Source organism: Stomoxys calcitrans, chromosome 4 (genome assembly GCF_963082655.1).
Source record: "Stomoxys calcitrans chromosome 4, idStoCalc2.1, whole genome shotgun sequence".
NCBI lineage: Eukaryota > Metazoa > Arthropoda > Insecta > Diptera > Muscidae > Stomoxys > Stomoxys calcitrans.
Window position 1 is genome coordinate 20,679,104 of NC_081555.1, and position 24,429 is coordinate 20,703,532.

At 35.1% G+C, this 24,429-nt stretch overlaps 1 protein-coding gene across 5 annotated transcripts in view; it reads left to right on the top strand.

The window, feature by feature from the left end:
• LOC106093712 (carboxypeptidase D) overlaps positions 1-24,429 on the top strand; it is a 101,516-nt gene that overhangs the window by 20,948 nt on the left and 56,139 nt on the right. The window contains exon 1 of one of the 5 annotated variants that reach the window (XM_059368148.1): positions 4,220-5,945. The exons of 3 other annotated variants lie outside the window; for them this stretch is intronic. In XM_059368148.1, coding sequence (XP_059224131.1) covers positions 5,433-5,945 — 513 coding nt within the window. In that variant the 5' untranslated portion in view covers positions 4,220-5,432. Of the gene's footprint in view, positions 1-4,219; positions 5,946-24,429 lie in introns of those variants that run through there. One more of the 5 variants, XM_059368149.1, reaches the window with a different exon arrangement.

Here is a 24,429-nt window from a genome sequence, read left to right on the forward strand (position 1 = left end):
TTGATTTGGCTTAACTGCCAATGGGGGACTGTGCTAAAAATAGTAACTGGCGGCGATAAGAATGTTATAACGAACTCCATTATGAGGTTGCCACTGACGTAAATACAATACCCAATCCTCTTAAGCGTCATCAAAACAAATAAACCAAAAAAGGATATGAATTTGTTTTGAGCCTTTATGCCTTTTTGTGCGTACGTCAGCATGTTGGGGCCTCAAAGTATGCATATACAAACATGTAGGCGTTCTGTTATTTTACCCTGGTAATCATGAATGAAAATGGAAGAAAAAAAATGGCAAGGCAAGTTATTTCAAAGTCAAAAGTCCTTGAAATTGGATTTGGGGTTGAATGGAAATATGAAAAGGGATAGACAATCTTACAAAGAAAAATTAATAAAGCTCTCTGCTTATTCATTAAAATTTATAAAAGGTCTTATCTTTGTTATCAAAATGGTTAAATATTTTCTGCGTATTTATCCATGTTAATTTATGATCTGGTTTTCCTTCGTAAAACGCCATGCCAATAAAATCGCTATTTTTATCTATCGCCGTTCCATATGGAAAGAATGAAGTTAATAAGCCGTAAATAGTAGGTAACCTATTATTGTGGATGAGGCGATAGACAGAGGCGCTTTAGCTCGTGGGTGTGAAGTGTGTAACAAACTATGAAATCACAAGGTATGACATTGTGGACAACGTTACAGTAATGGCCAAGCTGGGGTACTGTAGATTCATGGGGAAAGAAACAAATATAAAAACACAATTTGGGCATTGCTAATCCATGCGGGCATATTGATGAATTTTAGAGTGCTGCACTTGTGAAAGTGAACTTAAAATAAACCACTGTGCTACCGATATTTCCTACATTGACATATCGAGAATGAGTGTGTTCAATCGTCAAGGGCTTGTTTTGTGTTTACAGCTAAAAAATATTACACCCACTGGATTATAATTAAAATGTTTTTTAAATATTTTTGTCCGCCTTGTAGCAAATATTTTGACGTGCCATTAGTTTGCCATCTCCGTACATATCCAACGCATAAATATTCGCGCGTCTATTCCATTCATGTGGGGTTTTTTTTGTTTACCTACAGTTCTTGGTAGCAATGTGGAGCAAAGTGAGCGAAAAAAGTTACAAGTCAAATGAGAGAGTGAGAGAGATGGCATACAAACACAAGCACCCACTCTCAAACAATTTTCCAACTGCCACCCCATTTTGCAAAAATGTCTAACAGTAAAACGTCATTGGAGACTGAAAATGTTAAGGTAACTTACATGTGGCCCAAACTCACCACACTCATGTCGTGTTGAGTTTTGCAAAACACAAAAAATCGTTAAGGTGCAACACACCAACAGACTGTAAAGCTTTGCTGTTAAACCACCCCCCCCCCCCACCGTAAAAAAATAAAGCTCTTCATCTTGAATGTTATACATGCTCTCTTCTTGGCGCTCTTTTGTATGGTTTTGCTGGCATTATGATTCTTTGTTTGCCTTTGTTTAAAAAGGCTTGAAAAAAACATTTTTCCCCTTTTTTTATTATACCATGGCGCCCATTCTATTAATTATTTGTTTTTGTTGTGGTTGTTTCATTTCGAGTTTTTCTGTATGCACCAGTATATTCCAGTTTCATTTTTGCATTGATAACATTTCACAGGCATATGTTATAAAATTGATAACGTATTTTTACTGGGTTTTACTATTGCTCTACTTCCTTCGCGTGTAACACTGATCATTTGCATTAATTTGCGATAAGCCATTGATTGCCACAGCTGCATGCAAAGGCTTAATATAGCTTCATTGAGGAGCTTTGGACTTTTTGTTGAGTTCAAAACCCGTTTTAGTGCTGTTAATTATGAATAAGATTCGTTTGCGAAATGTATACAACGCCAACAACAACCTACAGCAACATTAAAGTTCTTCTAACCCTACAAGAAGAGTGAGCTTGAGAAGTGAGATATGTAAACAGAGAACATATGTTATTTGGATATTTATTGGTAAGAGAGCCAAATGGAGGTTATTAACAGGGAGATTGGTGAGGCGCGTAGAAGAGTTTATTGTTTATGAGGCTTTGGTATACGATGTCAGTATGGAAAGTTTGGGGAACATTTGCTAAATAAATTAATAAGATAAAAGTAAATTATATAAAATATTAAGAAAAATAAATAAAACATATTAAATTATATTCCTCTTCGAGAAAGGAAAAGGAAAGCCCAAGGAAACCTCGGATGACTGCGGAGATACGCAACATTGGGAAAGAGGTCCGAAGATTTTATAACAGAGCACGTCGTAAAAGAGCGGTAGTTTATTGGGATGTTTATTACTCACGGCTCAAGGAATATAAAATAATGGTCAGAGCAGCAAAACGTTGTTGTTGTTGTAGCAGTGTTGTACAATGAGGCGGCAGCCCTTGCCGACGAAAGGAATTCATCGGATCAATCCGGTACAAACAACCCGCTGCCATGGGATTGAGTAGCCAAACATACCTTCTGAAAGCTTTTTTGCGAACAGGTCGATAGCGTTAATGAAGTAGCCAATATGAAAAAGTTTCTCTTAAAAACCCATGTCCAAGCCAGAACGTTAGTGGATGACATGGAAGTGAGAGCAGAGACAACGGAGGACATGTTGAGACTTTTGTTGAAAAGCATTTTCCACAGGATTCACGGAGACACGGAAATTGACGGAAGGCTTATAATTACAGACTTTATGGTAAAGGAAGGCTTTAGAGTTACTTTAGAAGGAGTTCGACTACTTGCCGTCCACCTAGCCGCTTTATTCAAAGCGTGTCCAGGATTTACATATATTCAGAAAGCCTGGCGGGGAGCAAGGGTGGTATTTATACCCAAGCCCGGAGAAACTTGGTTGCCGTCAGTAAACTTGGTTAATCTGAAGCCTTTCGGGGCGACAGAGTCCGAGCTAAGGGCGTGGGCCAAGAACACACACGTAACACTATGGAACAGCGAAACCGTCGGTAGGTAGGTATGGAACAGCGAAACGGTCGAAAATCCTATGGGGAGATCCGAACCGTGAGAAGACAAAGCTATAACTGAAAGGAAGTAAAAAGGAGGTTAGTATGGCTTTTGGTATCATAACGGCATTCATAGGACTATGAGCGCACTTATACAGAATAGGTACTGTAAGTGATAGACCCCCCCCCCCCCCATGGGGCGAAGATGAGGTATGTAGGCAAAATTAGACTTGAACAAGTAAACAACAAGTAAAAGCGTGCTAAGTTCAGCCGGGCCGAATCTTGGGAATCCACCACCATGGATTCTGCTAAAAATGTATGCAACATAAATTACGTTGCAGGGGCATAATTTTATTCTACATACCAAACTTCTGTCAAACCAGCAAAAAGTCATAAAGGAACACTGCGTGCAACATTTTAGCCAAATAAGTCAAAAATTGCGGCTTCCAGGGGTCAAGACGTCAAATCGGGAGATCGGTTTATAGGGGATGTATATCTAAATTTGAACCGATATGGCCCATTTGTAATCCCCAACGACCTACATCGATTATAAGTACCTGTGCGAAATTTCAAGCGGCTAGCTTTACGCGTTCGACCTCCATCGTGATTTTGACAGACAGACGGACGGACATGATTAGTTCGAATCAGAATGTCGAGAGGATCCAGAATATATATACTTTATGGGGTCGCAGATCAATATTTCGAGGTATTACAAACGGAATGACTAGGTAAGTATACCCCCATCCTGTAGTAGTGGGTATAAAAATTAAGGATTTTCCTCAAAGCTATCTAGACGGTGAATACAACAGCATCACGTTAAACGCAACTCCATATTTTAAAATGTAATATATTTGAAAAATAATATTGTGAATTATGTTACTAAAATGTTTTAAATCTTGTATTTTGTGTAAACATCTAAACCTCGACAAAAAACAGCCAAAAAATTTTGTTTTTCCCATGGCCTATAGAAGAAAATATACACCAGGCTCCAAACAATTTTTTTCCTTAAAATTTTCTAACTTAATAGACAGCCCTCCTAGGCTATTTTTACAAAAGCTACCCCTAGCAAAACAATCAACGCTCTCTCTTTTCTCTTATTCTGTTATTTTTTAACATTTTCTCTCTTTTGATTTCTTGATGAAATGCCCGCTTGTATTGCGCTGTTTTCTGTTAACAGATATTATTGTTGTTGCTGTTGAAATATTCGTACTTTGAGTCCCAGCGCGCACCCACCACGTATTGTTTGTACTGTAACTTGTGTGTTTATCACACCACAGTACAAAACAACCAAACAAAATATGTTAACAAAACCCACCGTTAAGTCACTGATGTTATTTCAGTCAGTTATTTGTACTTATGGCAGAGAGTAGCAGTAGTTAACGGAACGAAAGCAAAAAAATAAAAATATTATAGCAGCGGCTAAAATCAATAGCAGCTCTATACATATTCTCAACAAAACCACATAACAACTGCTGGGCAAATAATAAAGTGGGGAAAGACAAAACAGAAAACCTCAAGAATTGAAACAAAAAATCAAAGCGTCATAGAAAAACAAAACGAAAAAAACAACATAAGTGCAAAAAATGAAATTTTAAGAATATTTTATGCCAGAAAAAAGTCCATCATTAAACTTCCCACTTGCGTGTGTGTTAAATTAGCATTTAATTTAAGATGAAAAAAAACTCAGTGTGTTAATTATTGGCATAACGTATACCAAAGTAGCAGCAGTAGCAGCAGCAATAGAATCTTTGTTGGATATACCTATCAATCTCCCCAACACTATCTGCAACTAAAAGTGGAGCACTTCAGTAAAAGCACCAGACGACAAAAACGAATAACAACTAAACTAACTTCATCATCATATGCAAACAGACTTCCACGAAGATAAACGAAAAGACTTTCCGCAGCAAACTCTTTTAATTATTAATATACCAAAGATTTATGGTTTTAAAACTTAAAAGTATAACTCTAGAGAAGGACAGAAAAATTACAAATAATTTCCTCGTCATAAAGTATCTATACAATTGCACAACCCACATACGCACATAAGGATGACATTTGGTTTGACAAACGTCAACGTTTAGGGCAAGCAACAATCGCACAGCAGTAGCCTCAGCCACTATACCTATACCACCACCATTCTAAAATAAAACGCCTCTATCGTTTTTTCGAAGAGGACATACAGAAACAACGCACAATTATAGAGAGAGTCAGACGACGCACGTAAGAGCCCCCATTTACGTCAAAGGGCAACCCAGCCACCCACTAACTAACTAAACAGTTGTCAATTTCTCACCACTCACTCGCCAAGAACAACAACTCTCGCTTGCTCACAAAAATCACTCCCTTACTTTTGGAGAAGTAAAAGTGCAAAAAAAAACCAAAAGCAGCAACAAATACAACAACAGGACGAAAATATAACAAGAGCATCGACGGAGAAGAAGAAGAAGCAGCAGCAGCTACAGCCACCATGTTGACATTCAATTTAAAGCAACACCCACGCTCAACATCAACATCTCCTCGATTAATTTCCACATTTGCATTATGCTTCTTGGCCATTAACTTTATTGTTGTCGTCTATACTCCAAGTTTGTGTCAAGGTTACATTATCAAAGAAGATGAAAGTTTCCTGCAACGTCCATACTATGCCACGCAAGCCGATATCGAGGATGCCTTTGCTCGTCTCGCCAAACAATTTCCCGAAAATGCCCAAGTAGAGACCATAGGCCGCTCATTGGAAGGCAGGCCATTGGTTCTCCTGCATATTGGCCAAAATGTACGCCATCGTAACCTGCTAACTCCCATGGTCAAATATATAGGCAATATGCATGGTGATGAAACCATTGGTAGACAGCTGTTAGTCTATTTGGCTCAATATCTATTGTATAATTATCACACAAATCTAGAGGTTGCCGAATTGGTGAATAACACCGATATCTACTTAATGCCCACCATGAATCCAGATGGCTTTGAGAGGTCACAGGTAACTAGGATTTTTGTTTATATTAAATTTCATTTGATAAAAGTCAGGAAGTTGCAATAAGAATAAGTACTAGTGAAGTGCCAAATTAATAATTACGAGTTGTGTTTGAACAAAGAGAGGGGGCCTTACTCTCACCTCACCTCAAGTGTTACCGTAGGGTGTTGCTTTTTAAGCGCTCTATTGTTTTACTGATAACAGCTGTTAACAATGCTGCCACCTCGCTCAACCCCCTCACTTTTGTTGAGTTTACTTGTTGGGGGATTTTTTTGTACATTCTGATTATGATCGTCATTAGTGCGTACGTGTGTGTGTGTATCCCTTATACTCCCAACTGTTGCTCATCTGTGGGTAAATTTTTGTTGCGCTTTATGAAAAAATGATGAAAATAACTAATATGAGAACAAGTGTTAGTGTATCTATTGTAAATAGGGCGACAACGAAGCACATCCATATGAGTATAGCCAAAAATTCCCCACGGTACTTTTTAAAACCTGAAAAGTGAGTGTAGATAAAAAACACAAAAATCCATTTTTAATTATGCCTAAACAACAACAATAATTAAAAAATTATCAAAATTGTTCTTTGATAAAAACCATAGTCCTTTAAAGAATTCCAATGGCGGAAGAATATTTTTGGAATATTAATTTTTTTGTGAAAAATTAAAAACAGTATGGTAGATAAAAACTAAAATCAGGCAAGTTTGGGTTAGGTTGAAGGACATTCCGTGAAAGGAGAAAAATTAAGACGAAGAATACAGATATATTCATAGTACGTTGCAATATAACGAAAAAAGGAAGGGAGGAGGGAAAATAAGAAGGCGGACCAGAATGGATTGGCAAGGGCTTCGTTTTGTCGGCATCACGGTTCAACAAAGAAGGTTAAGTCACTAGCCCAGCTGGTGAAATTTTCCAACTTCAGTGTTTTAGTCAAATCCCACTTGATTGTTAAATGATTTGTTAAGATTCTAAAGTAAAGTTCACATTTTAATGTTTTAATTTAAATATATCACTAAAATAATCACAAATATTTTAATTTTATGGCTTATATACATGATAATAAACATAACAAGTAAAAAGGCCGGGCCGAACTTTGGATACCCACCACCTCGGGTATATATGCAAACCACCTTTCGTCATAATCCGGTGAAATATGCATAATTTATACCCCCATAGCAGCTTTATCTAAATATGTCCGGACCAAATTTGATACGGTAGCCCTCTCCAAATATAGACCGATCTGAACCATATACGACACGGATGACGAAAAGCCTAAAATAAGTCTCTGTTTAAAATTTCAACGAAATCGGATTAAAAATTCGCCTTTTATGGGGCCAAGACTTTTAATCGAGAGATCGGTTTATATGACAGCTATATCCAAATCTGAACCGGCCTGGGCCAAATTGAAGAGGGCTGACAAAGGGCCTAACATAACTCACTGTCCCAAATTTCGGCGAAATCGGAAAAAAATGTGCTTTTTATGAGACTTTTTACAGACGAGTCCGACAAACCATTTTACGGACGAGTCCGACAAACCTTTTTACAGACGAGTCCCACAAACATTTTACAGACGGTCCGACCATATTTTTTAAGTATTTACACATGGTCTAAATCGGACTTGAAACAAGAGTGCTCGTCTCTTAACCAAACTGCGATTCCTGGTAATCTCTATTACTCCAGCTTCAAAACATCGACTATATTACAATCTGAAGCACTGGTCCGATCGACTTAGCGTTGAGCGATGATTTTCTATACGAAAATATCATCAACAATGACTTATCTGCGAAAAGATAAAGATCATCGTTGATGACTTTTATACACCAAAAGATATTCGTTGAAAACCCCCATCGTTGATGACTTTACGAAAAACCCCATCAACGATGACTTTTATACACCAAAAGATATTCGTTGATGGCTTTTCTTTACGAAAAACCCCATCGTTGATGACTTTTCAATGCGGAAAGATCATTGTTGATGAATTTTTCATACGAAAAGATCGTCTCTGATGACATTTCTGTACGAAAAGATCATCGCTGATGACTTTCCTACACGAAAAGATCATCGTTTATGACCTTTCTATACGAAAAGATCATCGGTGATAAATTTTCTATACGAAAAGATCAACGGTGATGAATTTTCTATACGAAAAGATCATCGGTGATGAATTTCCTATACGAAAAGATCATCGTTGATGACTTTTCTAATGGAAAGGTCATCGTTGATAACTTTTCTATTGGAAAAGATCATCGTTGATGACTTTTCTATACGAAAAGATCATCGTTGATGAATTTTCTATACGAAAAGATCATCGTTGATGACTTTTCTGTATAAATAGATCATCGTTGATGACTTTTCTATACGAAAAGATCATCGTTGATGACTTCTCTATACGAAAAGATCATCGTTGATGACTTTTCTATACGAAAAGATCATCGTTGATGATTTTCTATACGAAAAGATCATCGTTGATGATTTTCTATACGAAAAGATCATCGTTGATCACTTTTTCTATAAGAAAGATCATCGTTGATGACTTTTCTATACGAAAATACATCTTTGATGACTTTTTATGCGAAAATATCATCGTTGATGACTTTTCTATACGAAAAGATTATCTTTGATGACTTTTCTGTACGAAAAGATCATCTTTGATGACTTTTCTATACGAGAAGATCATCGTTGATCACTTTTTCTATAAGAAAAGATCATCGTTGATGACTTTTCTATACGAAAATACATCTTTGATAACTTTTTATGCGAAAATATCATCGTTGATGACTTTTCTATACGAAAAGATTATCTTTGATGACTTTTCTGTACGAAAAGATCATCTTTGATGACTTTTCTATACGAGAAGATCGTCTTTGATGACTTTTCTATACAAAAACATCATCGTTAATGACTTTTCTATACAAAAATATCATCGTTAATGACTTTTCTATACGAAAAGATCATCTTTGATGACTTTTCTACACGAAAAGATCATCAGTGATGACTTCTATACGAATATAATCATCGTTTATGAGTTTTCTATACAAAAACATCATCGTTAATGACTTTTCTGTACAAAAAGATCATCGTTGATGACTTTTCTATACGAAAGGATCATCAGCGATGCATTTTCTATACTAAAAATAATCAAGGAAAAAGTCATCATCAATGGTAAGATCATTGTTGATGACTACTTTATAAAAGAAGATAGTAAATGATGACTTTTTCCAATGAAAGATATTTTATAATGACTTTTCTCTGCGTAAAAAGTCACTTGTCTATATGAGACTAACAACAGTTAGTTTTCAAACCATCTGGGAAAGTTAAATCACTATTTTTATGATGTTGATTTAACCATAACGATGACATATAGTATGGTTACCGTTTTATTAACCCTTTCGAAAAGTAACACCTGTATTGCCGGCTTTTGCTATTTTCCCCTTTACATTAACCCATTATAGACCATATTTTAGGAAATCGTTCATTGAACCCCAAAAGCCTAATTGCTTGTTTTATTTACATTTCTGTCGTCCAAAACCTCATAACATTTAAGGTAATTGTTTAAAACGGTTTATTGGTCTAATTTTATTGTACAAAACTAAACAACACCTCTATTCATGGGCACTTTAAAGTATTTCTACTGAATACAAAAAATTGCCTATTTTTTATAAAACGATGATCAATGTCACCCATCGAACGCCTTATAAGTCTAAGTGCACCCAAATACTACAATTTCCAGTAGACAATAGACTGATGGTCGGACGGACAGACTGCGACATGTGATCGATCAATAAAACATTGGAAGGAATAGATTTGGTTTTAGTTTTGTTTTTATCTTTTTTCAAACATTACAAAAAAGCGATAATTTGTTCATTTAAATCACGTCCGAAAACATGCTAAAAATGTTTTCCTCTATTAAACATAAAAACCAAAAAGTTTCGGCAAAAAAAAGCAACAAAATAATTTCGCCATGCGACGTTTTTGGCCTTATAAACAACTGCCTTAAGCCGTTGTGACCATTTTATTTAAAACAAAATTATTTAACCATTTAAGTGGCTTAAGTATGTGTTAACTGCTGAACAAACAAAACCCTCATCTGCCCCCTCTTACACGTAATGAAAACAAAAGTCACGTTATAAGGCTTAAGACTAAGTTCAGACTCTTTTTGTAAGCCATTGCAAACCAAGAAATACCCAAAAAAAAGTCTAGTGAAGGATGATTTGGCCAAAAACCCAGAAAGAGAAGCCAACATGAAATTGCAGAATTTATTGTTATTATGTGATATTGTGCATGAATGCTTGGTAATATTTTTTTAAATTACTAAGTGCCAAGGCATATGGCCTTGGGTAAATTTGTACAGGGATAGCAAAGTTATTCACCCTTGGGTGTTGGCGATTAGGACATGATTTGTAACAGAAATAATTTTCTTCAAACCCCATCAATAAGTGGATAAGCCGAATATAAAAAAAATGTTTTAAATGGCTTATTCCCAAAAATGCCAAAATCTATTTTCTTTCGGGTTTATTAACAAATTCAAACTATTTTGGAGTTTTAACTGCAAATCTGTTTTAAAATTCAAATAGTGTACCAAGATAGTGAAGCCCGGTTGCACTAGCTCGAAATAAGTGCACGTAACAATGACAGACTTTGGAAGAAATTAAATTCAAAACACGAAATTTGATCTTAAACCATTAAATCCGCAGCATTTCATTAAATACAAGTATTTCGGTCTTTGCGGATATGAATTCTTAATTAAAGAACAGAGTGTGATAAGACTTTTCTATAAAGAAGTAATATATATTGTGACTTTTCTACACGTAACTGTCAACACTTATGATTTTTCTATACAAAAAGTCCATCAATGATGACTTAAACATACGAAAAAATGTTCAATGATGACTTGTCTATAGGAAAAGGTCATCAATGATAAATTTTCCATACGAAAAGATCATTTTGGTTCTTCTATATGAAAAGATCATCAACGATGACCTTTCTATAGGAGCAATGGTGAAGCATTCTTTCCTTCATCGTTTCACTGCACCCGTGAAGGAATACTTTTCTTGGATCCATACAGTTTTGATATACAGCGATGACTTTTGTATACGAAAATATCATGAATAATAATTTTGCTACACGAAAATATCATGAACGATGACTTTTCTATACGAAAAGATCTGAACGATGACTTCTTTACACGAAATATCAACACGATGACTTTTCTATACAAAAAGATCATCAACGTTGAATTTTCTATACGACAAGATCATCGTTGATGACTTTTCTAGACGAAAAGATCATCGTTGATGACTTTTCTTGACGAAAAGATAATCGTTGATGACTTTTCTGTGCGAAAAGATCATCGTTGATGACTTTTCTAGACGAAAAGATCATCGTTGATGACTTTTCTAGACGAAAAGATCATCGTTGATGACTTTTCTAGACGAAAAGATAATCGTTGATGACTTTTCTAGACGAAAAGATCATCGTTGATGACTTTTCTAGACGAAAAGATCATCGTTGATGACTTTTCTAGACGAAAAGATAATCGTTGATGACTTTTCTAGACGAAAAGATCATCGTTGATGACTTTTCTAGACGAAAAGATCATCGTTGATGACTTTTCTAGATGACTTTTCTGTGCGAAAAGATCATCGTTGATGACTTTTCTATACGAAAAGATCATCGTTGATGACTTTTCTATAAAAAAGATCATCGTTGATGACTTTGCTATACGAAAAGATCATCGTTGATGACTTTTTTATAAAAAAGATCATCGTTGATGACTTTTCCATACGAAAAGATCATCGTTGATGACTTTTCCATACGAAAAGATCATCGTTGATGACTTTTCCATACGAAAAGATCATCGTTGATGACTTTTCTAGACGAAAAGATCATCGTTGATGACTTTTCTAGACGAAAAGATCATCGTTGATGACTTTTCTAGACGAAAAGATAATCGTTGATGACTTTTCTAGACGAAAAGATCATCCTTGATGACTTTTCTAGACGAAAAGATCATCGTTGATGACTTTTCTAGACGAAAAGATCATCGTTGATGACTTTTCCAGACGAAAAGATCATCGTTGATGACTTTTCTGTGCGAAAAGATCATCGTTGATGACTTTTCTAGACGAAAAGATCATCGTTGATGACTTTTCTAGACGAAAAGATCATCCTTTATGACTTTTCTATACGAAAAGATCATCCTTGATGACTTTTCTATATGAAAAGATCATCGTTGATGACTTTTCTATACGAAAAGATCATCGTTGATGACTTTTCTATACGAAAAGATCATCCTTGATGACTTTTCTATACGAAAAGATCATCCTTGATGGCTTTTCTATACGAAAAGATCATCGTTGATGACTTTTCTATACGAAAAGATCATCGTTGATGACTTTCTTATACGAAAAGATCATCGTTGATGACTTTTCTATACGAAAAGATCATCGTTGATGACTTTTCTATACGAAAAGATCATCGTTGATGACTTTTCTATACGAAAAGATCATCGTTGATGACTTTTCTATACGAAAAGATCATCGTTGATGACTTTTCTATACGAAAAGATCATCGTTGATGACTTTTCTATACGAAAAAATCATCGTTGATGACTTTTCTATACGAAAAGATCATCGTTGATGACTTTTCTATACGAAAAGATCATCGTTGATGACTTTTCTATACGAAAAGATCATCGTTGATGACTTTTCTATACGAAAAGATCATCGTTGATGACTTTTCTATACGAAAAGATCATCGTTGATGTCTTTTCTATACGAAAAGATCATCGTTGATGACTTTTCTATACGAAAAGATCATCCTTGATGACTTTTCTATAGGAAAGATCATCGTTGATGACTTTTCTATACGAAAAGATCATCGTTGATGACTTTTCTATACGAAAAGATAATCGTTGATGACTTTTCTCTACGAAAAGATAATCGTTGATGACTTTTCTCTACGAAAAGATCATCCTTGATGACTTTTCTCTACGAAAAGATCATCGTTGATGACTTTTCTAGACGAAAAGATCATCGTTGATGACTTTTCTAGACGAAAAGATCATCGTTGATGACTTTTCTAGACGAAAAGATCATCGTTGATGACTTTTCTAGACGAAAAGATAATCGTTGATGACTTTTCTAGACGAAAAGATCATCGTTGATGACTTTTCTAGACGAAAAGATCATCGTTGATGACTTTTCTAGACGAAAAGATCATCGTTGATGACTTTTCTAGACGAAAAGATCATCGTTGATGACTTTTCTAGACGAAAAGATCATCGTTGATGACTTTTCTAGACGAAAAGATCATCGGTGATGACTTTTCTAGACGAAAAGATCTCCGTTGATGACTTTTCTAGACGAAAAAATCGTCGTTGATGACTTTTCTATAAAAAAGATCATCGTTGATGACTTTTCTATACGAAAAGATCATCGTTGATGACTTTTCTATAAAAAAGATCATCGTTGATGACTTTGCTATACGAAAAGATCATCGTTGATGACTTTTTTATAAAAAAGATCATCGTTGATGACTTCTCCATACGAAAAGATCATCGTTGATGACTTTTCTAGACGAAAAGATCATCGTTGATGACTTTTCTAGACGAAAAGATCATCGTTGATGACTTTTCTAGACGAAAAGATAATCGTTGATGACTTTTCTAGACGAAAAGATCATCCTTGATGACTTTTCTAGACGAAAAGATCATCGTTGATGACTTTTCTAGACGAAAAGATCATCGTTGATGACTTTTCCAGACGAAAAGATCATCGTTGATGACTTTTCTGTGCGAAAAGATCATCGTTGATGACTTTTCTAGACGAAAAGATCATCGTTGATGACTTTTCTAGACGAAAAGATCATCCTTTATGACTTTTCTATACGAAAAGATCATCCTTGATGACTTTTCTATATGAAAAGATCATCGTTGATGACTTTTCTATACGAAAAGATCATCGTTGATGACTTTTCTATACGAAAAGATCATCCTTGATGACTTTTCTATACGAAAAGATCATCGTTGATGACTTTTCTATACGAAAAGATCATCGTTGATGACTTTTCTATACGAAAAGATCATCGTTGATGACTTTCTTATACGAAAAGATCATCGTTGATGACTTTTCTATACGAAAAGATCATCGTTGATGACTTTTCTATACGAAAAGATCATCGTTGATGACTTTTCTATACGAAAAGATCATCGTTGATGACTTTTCTATACGAAAAGATCATCGTTGATGACTTTTCTATACGAAAAGATCATCGTTGATGACTTTTCTATACGAAAAGATCATCGTTGATGACTTTTCTATACGAAAAGATCATCGTTGATGACTTTTCTATACGAAAAGATCATCGTTGATGACTTTTCTATACGAAAAGATCATCGTTGATGACTTTTCTATACGAAAAGATCATCGTTGATGACTTTTCTATACGAAAAGATCATCGTTGATGACTTTTCTATACGAAAAGATCATCGTTGATGACTTTTCTATACGAAAAGATCATCGTTGATGACTTTTCTATACGAAAAGATCATCGTTGATGACTTTTCTATACGAAAAGATCATCGTTGATGACTTTTCTATACGAAAAGATCATCGTTGATGACTTTTCTATACGAAAAGATCATCGTTGATGTCTTTTCTATACGAAAAGATCATCGTTGATGACTTTTCTATACGAAAAGATCATCCTTGATGACTTTTCTATAGGAAAGATTATCGTTGATGACTTTTCTATACGAAAAGATCATCGTTGATGACTTTTCTATACGAAAAGATAATCGTTGATGACTTTTCTCTACGAAAAGATAATCGTTGATGACTTTTCTCTACGAAAAGATCATCCTTGATGACTTTTCTCTACGAAAAGATAAAGCTTGATGACTTTTCTATACGAAAAGATCATCCTTGATGACTTTTCTATACGAAAAGATCATCCTTGATGACTTTTCTATACGAAAAGATCATCCTTGATGACTTTTCTATACGAAAAGATCATCCTTGATGACTTTTCTATACGAAAAGATCATCCTTGATGACTTTTCTATACGAAAAGATCATCCTTGATGACTTTTCTATACGAAAAGATCATCCTTGATGACTTTTCTATACGAAAAGATCATCCTTGATGACTTTTCTATACGAAAAGATCATCCTTGATGACTTTTCTATACGAAAAGATCATCCTTGATGACTTTTCTATACGAAAAGATCATCCTTGATGACTTTTCTATACGAAAAGATCATCCTTGATGACTTTTCTATACGAAAAGATCATCCTTGATGACTTTTCTATACGAAAAGATCATCCTTGATGACTTTTCTATACGAAAAGATCATCCTTGATGACTTTTCTATACGAAAAGATCATCCTTGATGACTTTTCTATACGAAAAGATCATCCTTGATGACTTTTCTATACGAAAAGATCATCCTTGATGACTTTTCTATACGAAAAGATCATTCTTGATGACTTTTCTATACGAAAAGATCATCCTTGATGACTTTTCTATACGAAAAGATCATCGTTGATGACTTTTCTATACGAAAAGATCATCGTTGATGACTTTTCTATACGAAAAGATCATCCTTGATGACTTTTCTATACGAAAAGATCATCGTTGATGACTTTTCTATACGAAAAGATCATCCTTGATGACTTTTCTATACAAAAACATCATCGTTAATGACTTTTCTATACGAAAAGATCATCCTTGATGACTTTTCTATACGAAAAGATCATCCTTGATGACTTTTCTATACGAAAAGATCATCCTTGATGACTTTTCTATACGAAAAGATCATCCTTGATGACTTTTCTATACGAAAAAATCATCCTTGATGACTTTTCCATACGAAAAGATCATCGTTGATGACTTTTCTAGACGAAAAGATCATCCTTGATGACTTTTCTATACGAAAAGATCATCCTTGATGACTTTTCTTTATGAAAAGATACTCGTTGATGACTTTTCTATGCGAAAATGTCATAAACGGTGACTTTTCTGTAAGAAGAGATTATCACTGATGATTTTTCTTTATGAAGAGATCATATAAGACTTTTCTTAAGCAAAGTGTATTTTTCATTATTTTTCTATACCAATTGGTTATTGTTGATCACTTTTTTTATGAAGAGATCGTCGTTGATGACTTTTCTTTACGAAAAGTTCATCATTAATGTTCTTTACGAAAATATGCTCGTTCATGATTTTTTATCATAAGTTCGTAATCTTTAGTTGCAGTTGAATTTGTTGGATTTTTTTTGTTCTACCCATGATGTCGATATCGTTTGCTTATTTCATTATTTTGTGTTGTCTTTCGGAGAATTTTACTTATCGGCTTGCTCCCCGAAAACTCCGTTATTAATTATTTTCTTCCAGAGAAATAGGAGAATACGAGTATTGTGTTGATGAAATCACTTTTTGATTATTGTCATCTTCTCGTGTTTTTATTGACTTTTCTATAGCTATTTGTTGATTAATTTTATATATGCATAAGTTTAAATGTCAGTCAGTTTAATCAACTTTTTTGCCTTTTGCTTTTATTTGAACAATTGTTTACATGGCTTTATGTCTAACCTGCACTCTCTCAACTTAAGTCACTCTATATGGAAATATCATTTTATAATCTACAAAACATTTCAGCTCATTTCATATGGGGCAAATACAAAAATATTTATGAATGATTTAATGTTTTTTTTTTTTAATGTAAGGTAACACCATACTCTTCTAGCCTGTTTAGATTATTCTATGGGCTATGAAGTGCCACAAAGCTTCAACTTTGCTATATGTCAACATGAGTGGCGGCAACACGATTTCAACCATATAGTTGAACTAATTGATTTGAAAAGTAAAAAAATAATAGTAGAAAAAAGAGAAATAAAACTAAAAAAAAAATTACGCGTTTTGTAATGAAATGCAATAGTTGAGTATACAGCTCTCTAGTCGTACCAGCCGTGACTCTAGCTTCCTAACAACAGCTTGCGTTGCTGACTTGGTTATAGTAAGCTTAGTCAAACAATCATGGCATCAGCCTGGAAACTCCTACTCATTCCCAAACACATAACCCCATTGACATTTTAATTTCGCTTGTTGCTGTTACCTTTTTTTTGTTCCCATAGGTAATTATTAATTTTGTTTTGGTCACAATATTTGGTATGGAAATGGGTTTTATTTAAGAGTTGCTATAATTAGCCATAGTATGTACATATACGATGGCGGTTCGGAAACTTCTTAGCCTATCAATGATAGAGAATAGTTAGTTTTTCAAAAATATTTTTATTTTTCAATATAATCTCCTGAAACTTAAATACACTTAGTTCAACGCTTATCTAGCAATTCTATACCTTGATTAAAATAGTTTACCTCAAGGTCTTCAAAATAGTGGTTTACAACTGTAATTGCATCTTCATTTAAGTTAAATCGCTTGCCAGCAAGGATTTTTTTTTGATTTGGGAACAGCTAAAAGTCACTGGGAGCTAAATCAGGAGAATAAGGTGGGAGGTCAAGCAACTCGTACTTTAATTCGTTGATTTTAGCCATTGATGAAAAATTATTTTTTGGTGTTGTAAGCCGGGACGTTTTTCTCGAATTTGTACATTTAATGGATCCAATTGATCCATAAGGTTGCAATAGTACTCTGAATTCATTGTTTTACTCTTTTGGAGAAAGTCCAATAGCAATTTTTGTCCGAAACCGATTTCCCTGAAATTCATCAGTAATGTCGAGAGTCATTAGAAAATCCTTGGTGCCAAAATTCAAGAGAATCGGTTAACAAATTACCATTTTATTGCCTTATTATGTTAAATCGGACGAACATATATATGGGAGCTATGTCTAAATCTGCACCGATTTCGAACAAACTTTATAGACATTGTGGAAGTCGTCGGGGAAAGCTTTGTACAAAATTTTGGGAAGATTGGTCAATAAATGCGCTTGCAGTGGCTCTAGGAGTGAAAATCGGGCGATATATATATATGAGAGCTATATCTAAATCTAAACCGATTTCCATGAAATTCACCAGTAATATCGGGAGTCATTAGAAAATCCTTTCTGCCAAATTTCGAGAAAATCGGTTAACAAGTGACCATTTTATTGCATTATTACGGCAAATCGCACGAACATATATGTGGGAGCTATATACAAATCTGAACCGATTTCTATGAAATTCACCTTTAATATCGGGAGTCATAAGAAAATTCTTCCTGCCAAATTTCGAGGGAAACGGTTAACAAATGACCATTTTATTGCAGTTTACACTGCAAATCGGACGAACATATATATGGGAGCTATATCCAAATCTGAACCGATTTGTTTCAATTTCAATAGACTTCGTCTCTAGGCCGAAAAACATGCCCATACCAAATTTGAAGACGATCGGATGAAAATTGTGACCTGTAGCATGGACAGACGGGCAGACGGACATGAAAGGAAAGTGATTTTGAGTCGATCGGTATACCTATCTCTCTTCCTTTTGAGTTGTTAGGGAACCATCCTATGAATGCAACACTGTCTGGTTTTTTGTACACATGAGCTTTTTTCATTTACTTTTTATTGAGTATTATTCCTACTGTCAACTATACAACACATACAGTCCACTCTATCGAAGAATAAAGCGAATTATTATTATATTTAGAATTTACTTAATTAACTTAATTATTATTATATTTATTATATATAGGATTAATATAATGTGTTTTTATTTGCACGGTATTCTCCATCATGAGTATTTCAAACTAATTCACCAAGTTATAATACCCTGTATCACAGTAGTGGTGCAGGGTATAAAAACCGCGGATGCGTCTTTTGTGAACGTCTGTTTCTATATGAAGGAGTTGCCAGATCAAAAACAAATTTAACATGTGTTCATAGCAGAGTTGGAAGTTTCCAAAACACTTAACTTTTTTCTGTCTATACTGCGATTTCTGTGCTAGGCTAAGAAGTTTCCGAACCGCCCTCGTAGAGTGGTTTTGAAACAGTTTAAACTATTTTAATTCTAACTTAAAATGCTTGTAACTTCTTGAATATTTTCAAAAACTTAATAATGGCCGTCTAGTAATGCAGGCTTGAAGATTTTGGCACAAACTTAAAATGCTTGTCACTCCTTACATTAAAAAAAAAATTTGTTGGAAACTCTGGATCGCCTCTATACCTTAAAGGGATAATCTTCATGCTTAATAAGCATGAGTTGTGGATTTTTAGCAATGTTTTTTGAGATTTCATCTTTGAAACAACTGCTCTCTAATCAAACCTTGACATATAATATTTTTTTCAAAATCTGCAAAACTTTTAGTACCTTTTTATTTACCACAGAAAAAATATTATGCACTGCTCTATCTAAACTAAATACAATAAAATTTTATGTTGAGGCATTCGTTACCAGTATTCAGGGTTGTTAGAAACTCATTGTGAACTAGACAAGGTATGCAAATTATTTGACTGGCTATGCATAATTTCTGGCTAAGTAGACAGCCGCCTTGTTAGTTGGTGGGAGTTTATTGACAAATGCCCGCGGAATGGATGGTTGAGTAACTGCATAAATTACCGATCAACTCAATCTAAATGATATCAATGCAGTTAATAACACAACTAAAAATCATATCAAATGGGATCTTGTGAAAAAAATGTTAAAAGGAATGTGAAATATGTTGACACTAAGTCTTAAGCAGAGATTTATTTTGTTGTTGTTTGATATTCAAAAAAGCTATGAAATTCAAATCTTATCCGCAATTTTTTATTCAAATTCATGTATATTTACTTAAGCTACTGGTTTTATTGAATTCTCATTGTATAAAGTGTTGAAAAATCTTTGTTTTTATAAATTGTTTTTTTTTTTCCTAACGTTTTGTATATGCCTCATTATTATTGAATTTATCTTCTACCTTAAAAGAAACGTAGCTCTTTTTTGTGAAAACGATTAACCTGTGACTGACCGGTTTATGTATTTAGTGCCCCCCTACGGCGTATTGATTGTTTATTTATTTATTAATAATCCATTATTGGTTTATGCATGAAAAAAGAGTGGCCATTGATCTTTGTCAACTAAGTTTATAATGAGTTACTACCTCATTCCATGGATATTAAAAGTTCAGTTAATCATAATATTTTTAAAAAATGACAGGTTTTAGGCTACTAAAAATTAAAATAATAGGTTTTTAATCGTTTTTTAAAAATGTCAGGCGTATAAAATAATTTCTTTGAATTGAAACATGAAGTATGAATTGCTTTGAATATTTAAGCATTGTTCTGTAATAGAGTAAGCTATTATACATTGTTATTGATTAAAGAAAGAATGTAATCGATTAAGGAATATTCGCTTTCCTTATTCGACAACATTGTTATTCTTAACATAAAAGGGTGAAAATGCGGGATTAAATATTGCCTTCGGGTATCTGTGTTTATTTTTGAGTGATTTGTTTTTATACCCTCCACCATAGGATGGGGGTATACTAATTTCGTCATTCTGTTTGTAACTCCTCGTCTAAGATCCCATAAAGTATATATATTGATCGTCATGACATGTTAAGTCGATCTTTGGTCTGAATCGGTTTATAGCCTGATACAGCTCCCCTATAAACCCATCTCTCTATTTTACTTCTTCAACCACTAAAGGACGCAATTCTTACTAACTTGGCTGAAATTTAAGACAATGACTTCTACTATGATCTCCAATATTCAAGTCAATTATGGCCCGAAATAAACCATAACTTAAAATAGTTCCAATAACATAGCAATTCTTTTCTTTTATCCTTTGTTTTCCGAAAAAGAGTTACCGGGAAAAGAGCTTGACAAATGCGATCCATGGTGAAGGGTATATAAGATTCGGCCCGGCCGAACTTATCACGCTTTTACTTGTTGTTATACTTTATCGAAAAGTTCTTTTGACATTTCATCTTTTCTTTCTTCGTTACAAAACTTCGACAGGGTTGTGTTTACAATACCGAACCCTTTGAAGAAATGCAATTCATATTTATTTATATATACAAGAATTCAAGGTCGTTCATGGACATACACAGTTCACATTTAACACAAGAGGTTTCTGTGAGATCCCGCGTGAACGTGGATCACAATAGTGGCCGGTTTGCTGATGGCGTTAGGACCCAGCTATGATATATAGAGAGGTCGCATACGCTTCTCGGAAGCATCACAAAAGGCATGCAGTTGTGCCTCTTTGTCTGGGCTGCAATCAACCCATCGGAGGTCCGTTCGATCTCACTATAATCGTTCGAAAACGCAAACCATATTTTTAGAGTCAAGGGTTTCAAACACTTGTCCCAATCTGATTTGTCTTCCATGCTTGTAGCATTATAATCTAGGTCACAATAATCTTAGGGGACAATCAGCCGTCTGGGTCAATCAACTACGCAATTTCAGTCAAAACAGCAAGTTTGTTGACTACCGATTTAGTAGGGTCTGCAGTGTGTATCAAGCAGAGATCCTTGCAATTAAGGAAGTGGTAGAATGGCTAAGATATATTGTCATTACGACGATTGCCATAAATATCTACTCAGACAGCCAGGCAGCCATTAAATCCCTGGAGAACGCATTTCGGAACACAAAAACCGCATTTGACTGTCGCAGCCCTCTCTCAACAAGATGGCTGAAGAATTCAAATTTCACCTGTTTTGGTTGCTGGGCCACAGAGATATCCCAGGGAATTGTAAAGCAGGCGAGCTTGCGAAACTAGGAACTACCTAACACATTCCAGGGAAACTGAAATCTGTGGGTATGCCTCCAGCGACATGTAAGCTAAGTTTTCAGAACCAGGCCCGAAGGGCAACGAATGATAGATGGTCACAAAGAGGGGGCTGTGAGCATTCCAAAAATTATGTGGCCTCATCTAGACTTGAAGAGGTCTACTGCTTTGCGATCATTGGCTAGAACAGAGGTCTCGATCATTGTGTCCGTCATGACAGGTCACTGTCTAATCGGAAAACATGATGATAGACGGAAGATTGCCAGCAACGACTTTTGCAGAAGCTGTGAGGACATCGAGGAAGAAGAGACTATAGAACACCTTCTGTGTGTGTCTCGCTCTAGCAGTTAGAAGGAGTTCCACTCTAGGTTCTCATTTCTTTGAGAACCTGTCTGATTTAGCGGATGTGAACATTCGCAAGTTACTGGGCTTTTTAAAACGATCTGGATAGTTCAACGGTAGGAACTAGAAGGCATCTTCCTTCTTCTGTTTCTGTGGTATCACAATGAACGAAAACGTCTAGGTGAGTCTGATGGCAGACTGCCATTTAAACCTAACCTAACCAATGGCCTGGATAGTACTATATTTCCATATATACTGATCTGCATGAGACCCAAAAATTTGCACTCAATAGTAAATTTGGCCAAAGCAATTGTCTGTGCCGCATGCCACATAAAAACAAAGTTAGCTAGAAACACACGCACAAATACATTAGAGTGAGAAATGCGCGAAGGTTTTGGTAATCGTTCAGTGTATTTGTTTTACAATTTCGTCCACGGACATCGTGTGTTGTCTGCAAATGAACACCACTCAGATGAGTATCATATAAACCCAAAGCAAGCAGAGGAATGAGACATCAAGTTTTGTTGAGCGGTATAGATATACTCCGTTGTTTTTTGCACTTATTTTTATTCCCTCTACCATAGGATGGGAATATACTTATTTCGTCATTCTGTTTGTAACACCTTGAAATATGCGTCTGAGACCCCATAAAGTATATATATTCTTGATCGTCAAGTCATTTTAATTCGATCTAGCCATGTCCGTCCGTGTGTTTGTCGAAAGCACGCTAACTTTCGAAGGAGTTAAGCTAGCCATTTGAAATTTTACTCAAATACTTTTTATTAGTGTAGGTCGGTTGGGATTGGAAATGGGCCAAATAGGTCCATGTTTTGATATAGCTGCCATATAAACCGATTTTGAGTCTTGACTTCTCGAGCCTCTAGAGGGTGCAATTCTCATCCTATTTGACTGAAATTTCGCACGTGGTGTTTTGGTATCACTTCCAACAACTGCGTTAAATATGGTTGAAATCGGTCTATGTTTTGATATAGCTGCCATATAAGCCGATCTTGAGTCTTGACTTCTTCAGCCTCTAGAGGGTTCAATTCTCGTCCGATTTGACTAAAATTTTGCACGTAGTGTTTTGGTGTCACTTCCAACAACTGTGTTTAGTATGACTCATATCGGTTGATAACCTGATATAGCTGCCATATAAACTGATCTGGGATCTTGACTTCTTGAGCCTCTAGAGGGCGCAATTGTCATCCGTTTTGGCTGAAATTTTGTACAACAGCTTCTCTTATAACCTTCAACATACATGTCTAATATGGTCTGAATCGATCAATAGCTGGATACAGCTCCCATATAAACATATCTTCTGATTTTGCTTCTTGAGCCCCTACAAGGCGCAATTCTTATCTGAATGAACTGAAATATTACACAATGACTTCTACAATGTTCAGCATTCATTTATGGTCCGAATCGGACTATAACATAATATAGCTGCAATAGCATAACAGATCTTATTCAATATTCTTTGGTTGCCTAAAAAGAGATACCACGCATAGAACTCGACAAACGCGATCCATGGTGGAGGGTATATAAGATTCGGCCCGGCCGAACTTAGCACGCTCTTACTTGTTTTATTTTTGGATGGGAATTGCTTTTATCAGTAACGTACGTGCTGCCTGTCTCCGTCTGTTCAAAAGTGACAGACTTACATGTCGACCATGTGCACTTATTTTTATGGTGACTTGCTGCTATTCTCTGATACCGATCTTGATTTCAGTTCTTGGGCCCATAAATGGTGCATTTCTTGTTAATTTTGGTGACTATCATATATACCGATCTTCCGATATAAGGTCTTAGACCCATAAAATACGTATTTATTACTCGTTTTTGCTGAAATTTGGCACAGAGACTTGTGCGCCTCGACATCTGCAGCGGATTTTTAAAAGAAATTAAATGCATTTTTAATAAAACTTAGAATGAACTGTAATCAAATATACTTTTTTTACACTTTTTTTCTAAAGCAAGCTTAAAGTAACAGCTGATAACTGACAGAAGAAAGAATGCAATTACAGAGTCACAAGCTGTGAAAAAATTTGTCAACGCCGACTATATGAAAAATCCGCAATTACTTTTTTGGCAACCCAATAGATCGGACTATTGTGGGATATAGTTGCCATATACACCGATCTCCGTATTTAAGCTATTGGACTCATAAAATCCTTTTTATTTGTTACCATTACATTTGAAGCTAATGAAACAAAAAATTTAAAAAAAGGATTTAATCTTTGTTGACGTATGTGGAGTTGAAAAAAATGGTAATAAGATTAAAAAAAGGTATTAATAAGGCATTAAAGAGAAATAAAATAAAATCTTCTTTGTGCTTTGTCGTTTGCTAAGTCTTCCTGCTTGCCTGGAAGTATACAAAAAAATCACATAATAATCATATGGGAAACAGCAGACATAACAAGGTAAAGTCCCTTGTTA